At 34.6% G+C, this 13,072-nt stretch overlaps 1 protein-coding gene across 1 annotated transcript in view; it reads left to right on the top strand.

The window, feature by feature from the left end:
- STPG2 (sperm tail PG-rich repeat containing 2) overlaps window positions 1–13,072 on the top strand; it is a 262,302-nt gene that overhangs the window by 148,948 nt on the left and 100,282 nt on the right. The window contains 1 exon segment of the mRNA XM_069540667.1: window positions 4,275–4,434. Within this exon segment, the coding sequence (XP_069396768.1) occupies window positions 4,275–4,434 (160 nt within the window).

Genomic DNA, 13,072 nt, shown 5'->3' with positions numbered 1-13,072 from the left:
CACAACTACTGAGCTCACGTGCCTCAACTTGAGAGCCTGTGTGCCACAAACTACAGAGCCCACGCACTCTGGAACCTGCGCACCACAACTACAGAGCCCAGGCACCCTGCAGCCTACATGCCACAACTAGAGAAGAGAAAACCTGCACGCCACACCTAGAGAGAAGCCGGCACACTGCAGCAAAGAGCCCGCTTGCCTCAACGAAGATCCCGCATGCCGCAGCTAAGACCTGACGCAACCAAAAAAAAAAAAAAAAATACTCTTAAAAAAAAAAAGAAATAATGTAATGGAGGCCAAAAATCAGTGAAATGACATGTTCATAATGCTGAGAGAAAAGCAAGTCAACCAAGAATTCTGTATCCAGTGAAAGTATCATTAAAAAATGAAATGTGAAGTAAAGACATCCCCAAGTCCTTTACCGTAGCATGGTAAAAGGAAAATTTATTTTGAGGCTAAAACTTGAGTTCAGTCTTTATTTGCATTGTGCATACATCTTGGGAGACAACTCAGTGATCAAATGCTCCATTTCTTGCTAGGCCTGGGGGGTTTAATTGTTGATGTTTGGTAATTAGAGTTTTGGAAGATAAGAGCATGCATGTAGTTTAATGTGTCCAAGGTTAGAGAGTTTATGAAATTTCATATGTCAAAATGGCAGGGAACAGGGATGGGAAAAATACTGAAATTTTTGAAATGAGGAGCTGGTCTTTGGGGCTCGAGGTCAGTTAGGCTTGGATTTTAAGTGGTTAATATAAGGGTTCTGGGCATGGGGAATTGTGCATGGGCTTCAACTCAATTTAACATGGTTAAATAAAACCACAAAGTATGGGAAAAGGTTTTTCCAAAATACAAACAGGGTGACCTGCCTTCCTTTGAAGTTGGTTGCCACCAGTGATTTTTTTTTTTTACTGCCTGATTCACTGTCTTCATGTGATTCCCAGCAACTTAACTACTTTGGATTTTGTTGTTATTGTTTGTTTGGGGCTTAAAATACTAGGAGCTTTGCTTTCAAATATCCTGTTGGTATCTTTCTGCAGGGAAAGGAGATATCACTGAGGGTTTCATGTAGTCCCACAACTAATAGAAATAATAATGCTAATAATGATGATAATGGCAATGAAAGCAAATACTAGTGCATGTATCAGGTATGTTGATCTAAACAAATAGACTGCCAGATATTTCTCCAGCTAAGATGAGTTTATCTGAGATCAGCAGAGAATTGCAGTTTGGTGTCTGCAACCATGGTGAGCCATGTGCAACTCCCTGCAGGGCAAGGGAAGGAGAACACTTTTACAGAAAGGAAAAGGGAAGTTAGGAGGGCTATAGAAAACAGAGTCCATGGCATTTCGTTGGCTGAGTCCTTGCCAGGAAAGAAGAGGGTCTTTCTTCTTCCTGTTGGGCTCTGCTGTTGTCCCATGGTTTGAGAGCTCTCCCTCCTGATCTTCTGACTATATTTAATTGAGGTTTTTGTTTATTAATTTTTTTATAGATACCATTCTAAGAATTTTGCATACATCAATTATTTTAATTCTATGATTATTTATGTCATTTTTAGGTAGGGCCCTGGTTTTCCAGACGAAGAGGTCAAGACACCTTAGACTTAACTTTAATTTGCATTGAGACATAGGTTTTATTTCATCATTTTATGGCATTTTCCCTCAGTCTCTAATTGCTCTTTCAGGTTGTCCTCCCACTGTTGCCTCTGGGAACATAACTGCTAGCTCTATGAGTGCCATCACTAGAATAGAATTTTTTTTTTTAATTCAGCTTCTTTAAACTAAAAAATAAATAAAATAAATCTAAAATGGAATTTTTAATGTTCTGTGTCTTTTTGAATAACTGGCTGCCAGTTGAAAGGCTGGCATTTGAGCCTGTGCCCTAGATTCATGTCCTAGGTTTTTAAAGTTAGACCAGGAAGATAAGACTCAGGTAATTTTGGCTTTTATGCTGGGACTCAGATTTTGCTGCAAAGCATGTGGAATTTCCCAAACACAGGAACAGGATTCAAGTACTGGGTTTAAAAAAAAGAATGAGAAATGTCTATTATATCCACTCATCATGTGCCTTCTCTGTGATGTACAAAGGATCACCAACAGAAATTTGATGATCTTATCTATACATACTATTTTTCCCTGAAATGGTGTATAAAGTACTATATATAGGTATTGTTTAAGTTATTGCTTTTAAACAGGGTTTCAGATTTGTCTTACTAATCCTAGGAATTAATTAATGCCTAGAAAATTTATTTGACATATTAATCTCTTGGTCAGATAAAATGAGAGTTGAAGATGAGTAAGAAGAGCCTAGAAACATCAGTAAAGGACACAGGTAGGGAATAAGTTTTCAGAGAAGCATAAAAATGCTATAAAAAGATGTGGTCATGATGAGGGTAGTATATTTTCACTTGGTAGAGGAGCCAGTGAATCTAATGAAATTTAGGGTAGCTAGTTTGACGAAGTTTTCTAGAGGGGAACACAGTGTTGTTGAAGAAAACTGATCACTTGTGCAGTTACTTACTTTTTCTTCGAGGCATTAAAAAAGAAAAAGAAAAAAAAGGTTCCTATGTGGCAGCAGCCAAACCCGTCAGTCATATCTAGGCTAGGCACTGGAAGAGGGACTAGGTGGTGACTCCAGGCAGGGTGCTAAGGGAAGCAAGAACAATAACAGCTTCTGATAAGAAAATGAAAATGCATAGTAGGGATAATCAAGATCTTTGTAAAGCTTTCCTAAATGCTCAGAGTACATTGTACTCATGATTTCTTTGTGCCTTTGTGCTCTCTTCTACTTTCCTTTCACATACCACAGAAGCAGCCCCGAAAGATCCAAAAGTCATCTTTGGAGCTATTACTTCTATTGCTTATCCTCTGCCTGCCTTTACTAAATGTACTCCTAATGCAGACAAGAAGCAAACAGCTATTGACATTTCTTAGTTGACTTATAGATTGTGGCATTTGTGTTTGACACAGTACTTAAACCAGAAATATGGGGTTTCATGTAAGAATCTCCTCTGCTAGTCATGATCAGTACTTTTACTGTATTTAGTGATTCTTTGGAAGTGGGAGATAATGTTTTTGGCTTGTGCTTGAGGGTGATAATAGGGATATAAGGAACAAGAGAAAGTATGTTTTATAAAGTATGGCTCCTAGATGGACTTCAAAAGTTTGCTTTCTCAGTATCCAAATTTGTTTGAATTATTTGAAACATTAAAATTCTTCTCTGTTGGTCTAGACCCTGATTGTTCAGTCTTGTTTTTTACGTTGAAATTAGCTTTTGTAGAGTAGTAAGATTAGCTAACCCTTTTGTAGAATCAGGAACTAATCTAAGTATTTTACTTGTTTTAACTCATTTAATCCTCACAGCAACCCAATGACATATAACATAAATTTTATAGTTTCCGCACTTACAGATAAGGACACTGGGGATCACAGAGGTTAAGCAGCTCTCTTAGGGTCCCACAGCAAGTAAGGAGCAGACATGTGGAACCAAAGAAGTCTAGTGCTAGAGTCTCTAACCTTAGCCACAATACAAGTCTCCTGCCTGCCAGAAAATCATTAAAACTTAAAAAGTTTGGTCTTTATACATAATACAGATGAACAGATTTGTTATATATATAATATGTTATGTTTTAAAATAATTTGAAGAAAATGAGTTTTATAAGTTTCCATTGAGGTAATTAGCTAATGGTTTCCAGGCATTAATTGTGCAACAAATATATGATATTTTTGATTTAATTTAGTTTAGAATTATTATTGTGGTTATTAATATCTGTGTGGTTTATGTTGATTAAAAATGTTAATATAACTGTAGAGCACGTAAAGAGCCATAAGTGATGAAAGGGGAAGCCTTTTAACTTAATTGAAATCTATTAAAATGAAATAAGCAGTCTCATTTGTAGAATAAGTAAGGTGTGCTCACATAGGACAGTTAAGCAGGAATAGTTTTGCTGCTTAAGAAAACAAGTAATCACTGCTCTCATTTCTGTATAAAATTTGATTTTCATTATGAAATTTGAAAATTAGAGTTTGATCTATATTATGAAGGCTATTTTTTTTAAGAATGTGAACCTATACTTCATAATTCTGTTTATTTTATCTTAAATTTTTACAAGTTAATTTAAGGAGGGCATAGATTTAGGGATACTCTTTTAAATTTCTATTTTTAATGGTTAATTAAAGAAAATTTTCATATTTTCTATTATCATTGCTTAGTGTGACATATGCTATATCTTTTTGGAAATTTTCTATATGTTTATGCTAGTCCATTGAAATTTGTTTCAGGATGTTCCAGCACCAGGCACCTATGATGTTCAAAAATCATATGAGATGTCTCAAGTTCAACATAAATACATGCCACCTCGTAGTTTGGTGGCCAGAATAAAACATGCCTCGTTTCTTAGCACAACTCGTCAGTGCCTGGACAAAATGAATGATGGGCCAGGTAAGTATAGACTGTCTTTTTAAAGAAATGGAAACAAAATCTAAAGTTTCCTTATTAAAATAGACAATTGTAAACATACATTTATCATGTCTCTTTTAAGTGTGCAGGACAAAAAAATAACCGCTTATTTAGTGAAAGATTTTAGATGTTTTTTCAACTGTAAGAAGATTTGTTTGGAGTTTTATGTCTTTTAATTTTACCAAAGACAATTTTACTAAAGCTAATAAGTCATATCCTATTAGAGAAAAAAACCAAACTCTTAATATGCTGTAGTTATTAGAGGAGAAATAACTACTGATGTGGAAGATCAGTTGTATACAAGATATATATCATGCCAGTCTCATGGAATTACTTTAATTTTCCTCAAGTATTAAGAAAGCAGCTATATAAAAGGTAAACATTTATTTGAGGGGTTGAAATTCCAAAAATAATTTTGATTTTTAAAATTGGGATTAGTTCATCTACTAGTAATGGCATTTTTATACTAAAATAGAATGAAATAACTTTCCCTGATAATGAAAATGAACCGGTAAGTAGATTATTTCTCACAAGAGAATTAGATAAAGAATGGGAACAAGAGTTTTCAACAACAATTTACAAATGTATTGCCATTAAGTAACCAAACTGTTGTAATGGATCTTTATGAGACTATGAAGAGAAAAAATGAAACAGAATGGAGTTTTTAATGAAAAATCAAAGCGGGAGAATACGATGGGTCAAGCAAATAAGAATACTTGGGAGACCCTGAGATCCATAGAGACTTGCTTTATTTTTCACTGTCTTTCAGGAATCAAGTATATTACCAACTTAAAGTTCCATTTTAAGTCCAAATTTAGCTTTTCTTATTTTCTTTTTCTTCTCTTGAGTTATTGTACCATTGTTGATTTTGTCAGGTTTTAGCTTTGTTTTGAAGTAGAATTCAAATTCCTTTACTATTGTCTCTGACCACACTCGTTATGTGGTCACCCAGAAATGGTGCAGGGAAATTAGTTCTTTGAAGTTTAGGTACTATCACTGTCGCTGTGACCAAGCACGATCAATCAGGTAACAAATATCTATTGCAGAGTCTCTTAAAGTAGATTAGATTGATCTTCATATTTTCTGAAGATTTTTTTTCTCTTTGCCTTTACTCTTACCTCCATAAAAATTATTATAGATGCAATGCATAATAAGATCTTCAGTTAAGTTCCAGGATTGGCACTCTGACTTTTCATTGCTTCAGTATTTAGCCTAGGGCAAGTAAATTCACTAATTGTTTCATTAGTTTCTATTTTACAAAAGTGAGATAATATTTGCCACCTACTTGGCTTTCATGAGAATACTAAAGATTAATAAGACTGTATTTCAAAGTCATTTTCAGAACCGCTGAAGCTCCTTAGAAGTATAAAATCTTATTATAATGTGAAACATGTTTCTTCTTAATGCCAAGCCAACACTAGCTTCTGAAAGAATTTGGGACAGGGAAATATCTTCATTATGAAGACAATTATTATTTGGAAGTCAAAGACATATGGACTGTCAAAGTCACTATACAACTGTAAATTAGCCAGCTTGCTAAATGAAAAGAGTTTATCATAATAAGCCAATACTTCATTAAGTTTGCCATCCTGCATCTTAAAGTAGCCTATAATTCAGATAAATGATAGCAGAAATCCCACATGCCTCTATAATCAACACATTAGAAAAAAACATATGGATTTCTAAAGCTATTACCTGATGAGATGATTATGAAATCTGATTTCCTCTGACATATGTAGATACTGTGATAATTATAGAATTCATTCATTTGAACTTAATCTGCTATCTTAAGGTATACAGTCCAAAATATGTCTCTAACATAGATTTAATAGGTGACCAGGGCCAATTTAATTAATATCCATGCTTTGTTTTGGTAGTTGAAGATTAACTTCTATTTGTCCTGTTACATTGATCCAATCAAGGAAAAGAAGTCAGGTGTGATACTATCAACTCTCTAAATAAATTCCTCTTTTTTTGTTAATTTTCATTTAGGTTAGGTTTTTTATCGATCAATATGACAAAAAATTCTTGATTCTAAAATGAGAATAGGGCTTCCCTGGTGGCATAGTGATTAAGAATCCACCTGCCAATCGAGGGAACATGGGCTTGAGCCCTGGTCTGGGAAGATCCCACATGCCGCCGAGCAACTAAGCCGGTGTGCTACAACTACTGAGCCTGTGCTCTAGAGCCCACGAGCCACAACTACTGAGCCCATGTGTCACAACTACTGAAGCCCGCACACCTAGAGCCCGTGCTCCACAACATGACAAGCCACCACAATGAGAAGCCCGTGCACCACAACAAAGAGTAGCCCCCACTCACCACAACTAGAGGAAGCCCGTGCACAGCAATGAAGACCCAATGCAGCCATAAATAAATAAATAAATAAATAAATAAAATGAGAATAGCCCATTTATATTTACAGTTCTTAATACCATTTAACTTTTGCTGGGTACAACTAGTATGTTAAGTCTTTTGATTTTTTAAAAAAATCATTGTTATATAATCAAAAGGTACAGTGATAATAGTTCTGTTGGTTATACGCTTTGTGTCAATGTTTATCCTATGAATGATCTCCTTTACTATCATATCTTCTTAGAAATAAAATAAGAAAATAGTGGGTTTTTTTAACCCTATTATTTGTCATTTAAATATCGGTAATTTTGTTAAACCTTAATACTGGTGAGAAGAGCCTTTTTGGGTTTTATGTCAAATTATTTACAAGCCAGATAAAATTATTTTCTGTTATTATGTGTGTGTGCATGTATATATATGAAGCTATAAGATTGTTTGAATTAATTTGCAGAGCTTGATATGCTTATTTGTTCCTTGAGTCATGACATAACTAAGAAGAATTGAGTGCTTTGCCTTACAGAACTTAAAGAACATGTATATTGTTATCTTTCTACCTAGAATAGAATAATAGGCAAGTTAAAATTGATTACTGACTGTCGTATATTTGTAGGTAACAGTGTCAAGAACTGAGGTTGATAAATGACCTAAGTTATGAGTTTGGTTGATATACAAATAGTATTCTTCTCATGAGACTCATATACTTAATAGGACATTCAATCACTCAACATTTTATAGCTGTGTATTTATTTCAAATTGTCTGAGAACTTTTATTAACAGTATTGAGGTGATTTTATTTTATTCAAATGAAGTCTTTGCAGACATTTAAGAAGTATAAAACTCATTTTCATTAGTCTAAAGAGGGAAGTAGTATATTTGCAATCAGTATACCATATGCCATTAAATGTTGTGTAACCAATAAAAACACATTTGAATCATTTAATGAAGGAATTATTAAATGAGGTCTGTCACATTTTAAGCAATCTACTCTTATGCACCAAGTTGTTTTTTTTTTTTAACATCTTTATTGGAGTATAATTGCTTTACAATGGTGTGTTAGTTTCTGCTTTATAACAAAGTGAATCAGTTATACATATACATATATCCCCATATCTCTTCCCACTTGCGTCTCCCTCTCTCACACCCTCCCTATCCCACCCCTCTAGGTGGTCACAAAGCACCCAGCTGATCTCCTTGTGCTATGCGGCTGCTTCCCACTAGCTAGCTGTTTTACATTTGGTAGTGTATATATGTAAATGCCACTCTCTCACTTTGTCCCAGCTTACCTTTCCTCCTCCCTGTGTCCTCAAGTCCATTCTCTAGTAGGTCTGCATCTTTATTCCCATCTTACCCCTAGATTCTTCGTAACCATTTTTTTCCTTTAGATTCCATATATATGTGTTAGCATATAGTATTTGTTTTTCTCTTTCTGACTTACTTCACTCTGTATGACAGACTCTAGGTCCATCCACCTGAATACAAATAACTCAATTTCATTTCGTTTTATGGCTGAGTAATATCCCATTGTATATATGTGCCACATCTTGTTTACCCATTCATCTGTCGATGCACACTTAGGTTGCTTCCATGTCCTGGCCATTGTAAATAGAGCTGCAGTGAACATTGTATGCACCAAGTTTTAATTCATGGACACGTAAATGACTTTGTGATTGATCTAGCTCAGGTAAAGTAAAATTGTTAAGTGGAAAAGAATTAAACATTATCTCTCATAGTGATCTGTTTTTGGACATTTAGAGGAGAAAAATACTCAGCAAATTTGAAAAGAAAATGAAGAAAACTTTGAGAGTGTGGAAAATTGGGCACTCTCCTACATTGTGGTGGAAGTATAAGTTGATATCAGTGATTGTCAAGGGCAGGCTGGCAGAATGTTTCAAATATACATGCCATTTAACCCTAAAATTCTCCTTCTGGGATTACCCTAAAAAATAATTAATAGTGTGTCCAAAGTTTTAAGCATCAAGTATATTCATCCAAGAATACTAATAATGAAGTTTTTAAGGTTCTAAATGAAAGAAAAATGGGGTTTAGTTAACGCTGATGTAAAAACTGAAGAGTCCTGTGAAAAATTTTAAAATGGTATATATTGCTTAAACCTGATAACAAGATAGGATTCATTTGACTAATCATTTAACCAATCATTTAACAAATATGCACTGAGAGTTTCTTATGTATTAGCAGTGTTCCAGGGACTTGTGATAGAGCAGTGAACAAAATATAAATGTTGTTTCATAGAGCAAAGTTTTAGGATGGAGACATTTAATAAATGAATGAAGAAATAGACCAATAGATTGATAGATGAGGGAAGGAAGCGAAAGAAAAAGAATGAATACTAGGTGGCTATAAATGCTATGGAGAAAAATAAGAGAAAAGGAGGATTGGGAGTTCATTGTGCGTTCTGCATCAATTTCAAAAATGTTATTGGTGAAGACCTCACTTAGAAAATGATCTGTGATTAAATAGCCTTAGGGTGGTAAAAGATTGTGTTTTGCTTTTTAATTTTTAATTATTTTCTCTATATGAACATACAGTGCTTTAAAGTAAGTAAAAATGATTTTAATATTTTTAAATAGAAAACAGTTGAAGTTTAAAGCATAATTTTAATTAAAATCAAATATTTAAGTGAATGATTAAGCAATACATAGCATATAATACAACATTTGTAGGCTGAACATAACAGGTACTGAGACTTATTTTATGTAGAAAGTATAGATCATTTCTAATGAAAATAACATTGTGATTTCTGCATCACATTCCCACAGGAAATTATTTTAGGAAACAAATATAATTTATCTTAGAAGTTAATTGAACATATCCCATGAAGATATTTTTGTTCACTTTTCAATAAACATAAGCAATACCTTTGATATAAAAATCAGTGTAGTGTGAAAACTAATTATTTATTCTATTTTCTCAGTGGCTTGTAATATTATAGATTCAGAAATACTATGGAATTTATGAAAATGCAGTTCATCCCACTTGCCGAGTGCTGTTAACCTATTGCAATAAATATGTAATTTTTTTGGTTGTTTTTCTTTAGCTTCCAGAAATGCTTTTGGGCTGTTAAAATGCAAGATAATTCTGAGTATAGGCAAAAATTGATCAGATCAGTTTTGGAGACTGGTTGATTTTATATCATTATTAAGAATGGTGGAAATTTTATTATTGAAAATGAGCTAACTTTATTAGTTTTCAATCTCAAGTTATTTTTGTTTGGGTACTTCATATATATTTAAAGTAAATTCTTATTTATACATAATTTGAGAAAGTTCAATTTATTAATAAGTATGTCATGGGTAAAATTACCCTAAATGTAATATACAGAATACTAGTTTTCTGAGTTATTCACTTTTTGTGTAGAAAAGAATCTTTGAAGACTATGGGAAAAGCTTAATCTGAGGAGAGATCGACTATGTTGGGTGGGGTGGGGGGCAGGAAAGAACTGATGCAAAATATTTTAGAATATAAAGAATAACAGAATCAAAGTCTGAGGTAGAGTGGTAGCCTTAAAACAGAAAATGGACTTTGTTTATTGAGGGGGGAGGTAAGTTGTAAAGAATAACTGAAAATGTATAGATTTTATATAGAGACATAATACAGGTATACTTCTTTTTTCTGTACTTTGCATTATTGCACTTGGCAGAAACTGCATTTTTCACAGATTGAAGTTTTGTGGTAACCCTGCGTCGAGCAAGACTATCCATACCATTTTTCCAACAGCATTTGCTCACTTCCTGTCTCTGTGTCACATTTTGGCAATTGCAATATTTCAAGATTTTCATTACTATTATATTTGTTATGGTGATTGTAGTCAGTGATCTTTGATGTTATTATTGTAATTGTTTGGGGGCACCATCAACTGCACCATATAAGATGGCAAACTTAACTGGTAAATTATGTGTTCTGACTTCTCCACCGACTTGCAGTTCCCTATCTCTCTCCCCCTTTCCTCCCTATTCCCTGATTCACAACAATATTGAAACGAGGCCAATTAATAACCCTACAATGACCTATAAGTGTTCAAGTAAAAGGAAATATTGCATCTCTCACTTTAAATCAAAAGCTAGAAATGATCAAGTTTAGTGAGAAAGGCATGTTTGAAAGCTGAGATAGGCTGAAAGCTAGGCCTCTTCCACAAGTTAGCCAAGTCGTGAATGCAAAGAAAAGGTTCTTAAAAGAGATTAAAAGTGCTACTCCAGTGAACACACCAATGTTAAGAAGGCTAAACATCCTTACTGCTGATATGGAGAAAGTTTTGGTGGTCTAGATAGAAAATCAAACCAGCTACGACATTGCATTAAGCCTAAGCCTAATCCAGAACAAGGCCCTTACTCTCTTTAATCCTCTGAAGGCTGAGAGAGGTAAGGAAGCTGCAGAAGAAAAGTTTGAAGCTAGAAGAGGTTTGTCGATGTGGTTTAAGGAGAGAAGGCATCTCTGTAACATAAAAGTTCAAGGTGAAGCAACAAGTAGAAGTTTCAGCAAGTTATCCGGAAAACATAGCTAAGATAATTAGTGAAGGTGCCTACACAGAACAACAGGTTTTCAATGTAGACAAAACAGCGCTCTATTGAAAGAAGATGCCATCTAGGACTTTCATAGGTAGAGCGAAGTCAGTGCCTGGCTCCAAAACTTCAAAGAGCAGGCTGACTCTTGTTAGGGGCTAATGCAGCTGGTGACTAAGTTGTACCCAATACTCATTTACCTTTCCAAAAACCCTAGGGCCCTTAGGAATTATGCTATATCTATTCTGCCTGTGCTCTATAAATGGAATAACAAAGCCTAGATGACTGCATATCTGTTAACAACGTGGCTTGCTGAACATTTGAAGCCCACTGCTGAGACCTACTGCTCAGAAAGAAAAGATTCCTTTCAAAATATTACTGCTCGTTGACAATGTACCTGGTCACCCAAGAGCTCTGATGGAGATGTTCAATGAAATTAATGATGTTTTAAGCCTGCTAATACAACATTAATTCTACAGCCCATGGATCAAGGAGTAATTTTGAGTTTCAAGTCTTATTATTTAAGAAATACATTTCATAAGGACCTAGCTGCCATAGGTAGTGATTCTTCTGATGGATCTGAACGAAGTCAACTAAAAACCTTCTGGAAGGGATTCATCATCCTAAATACCAGTAAGAACATTTGTGATTCATGGGAAGAGGTGAAAACATCAACCTTAACAGGAGTTTGTAAGACCTTGATTTCAACCCTCAGGATGACTTTGAGGGGTTCAAGACTTCAGTGGAGGAAGGAACTGCAGTCATGGTAGCAATAGTAAAAGAACTAGAATTAGAAATGGAGCCTGAAGATGTGACTGAATTGCTGCAATTTCATGATAAATATTTAACACATGAGGAGTTGCTTCATACGAATGAACACAGAAAGTGTTTTTTTTAAAAGATGGAATCTACTCCTGGTGAAGATGCTGTGAAAATTATTGAAAGGATTTTGAATATTACATAAACTTATTTGATAAAGTAGCAGCAAGGTTTGAGAGGATTGACCCCAATTTTGAAAGAGGTTCTACTGTGGGTAAAATGCTATCAAACAGCCTTGCATGGTGTAGAGAAATCATTCATGAAAGGTAGAATCAATCTATATGCCAGAATTCATTGTTGTCTTATGTTAAGAAATTGCTGCAGCCACTCCAATCTTTAGCACCCACCACCCTGATCAGTCAGCAGCGTCAACATTGAGGCAAGACCCTCTACCAGCAGAAAGATTACAACTTGCTGAAGGCTCAGATGATGGTTTAGCAGTTTTTAGTGATAAAGACTTTTTTAGTTAAGATATGTGCATTCTTTTAGACATAATGCTACTGCACTCTTAACAGACTACAGTGTAACATAAGCATAACTTTATATGCACTGGGAAACCAAAAAATTTGTGTGACTCACTTTATCAAGATATTCTTTTATTGCAGTGTTCTGGAGCTAAACCCACAATATCTCTGAGGTATGCTTGTATATAGAGGAGAGCTTATCTCAAACATCTTGTAAGTTTGGCATTGTATAATGGAATGAATTATAAATTGATAAAACAAAAAGTCCACATGGTTTTAAACATTATTATGTCAACTTGAACTAAGAGGAATGGACACAATATATAAAATAAAAAGACTCGGACTCTTGAATTTCTGTAGGTAGGAAGTTGGCTGAAAAAACTACCTAGTTGCAAACATGGGTTACTTTTTATGGAAAAGGAAGGATAACTTAGAGGACGGAACCAAGAACCCACAGAATGGAGT

This window comes from Delphinus delphis, chromosome 5, assembly GCF_949987515.2.
Source record: "Delphinus delphis chromosome 5, mDelDel1.2, whole genome shotgun sequence".
Taxonomy (NCBI): domain Eukaryota; kingdom Metazoa; phylum Chordata; class Mammalia; order Artiodactyla; family Delphinidae; genus Delphinus; species Delphinus delphis.
The sequence above is the reverse complement of the archived record's forward strand: the minus strand, read 5'-3'. Positions and strand labels throughout refer to the sequence as shown.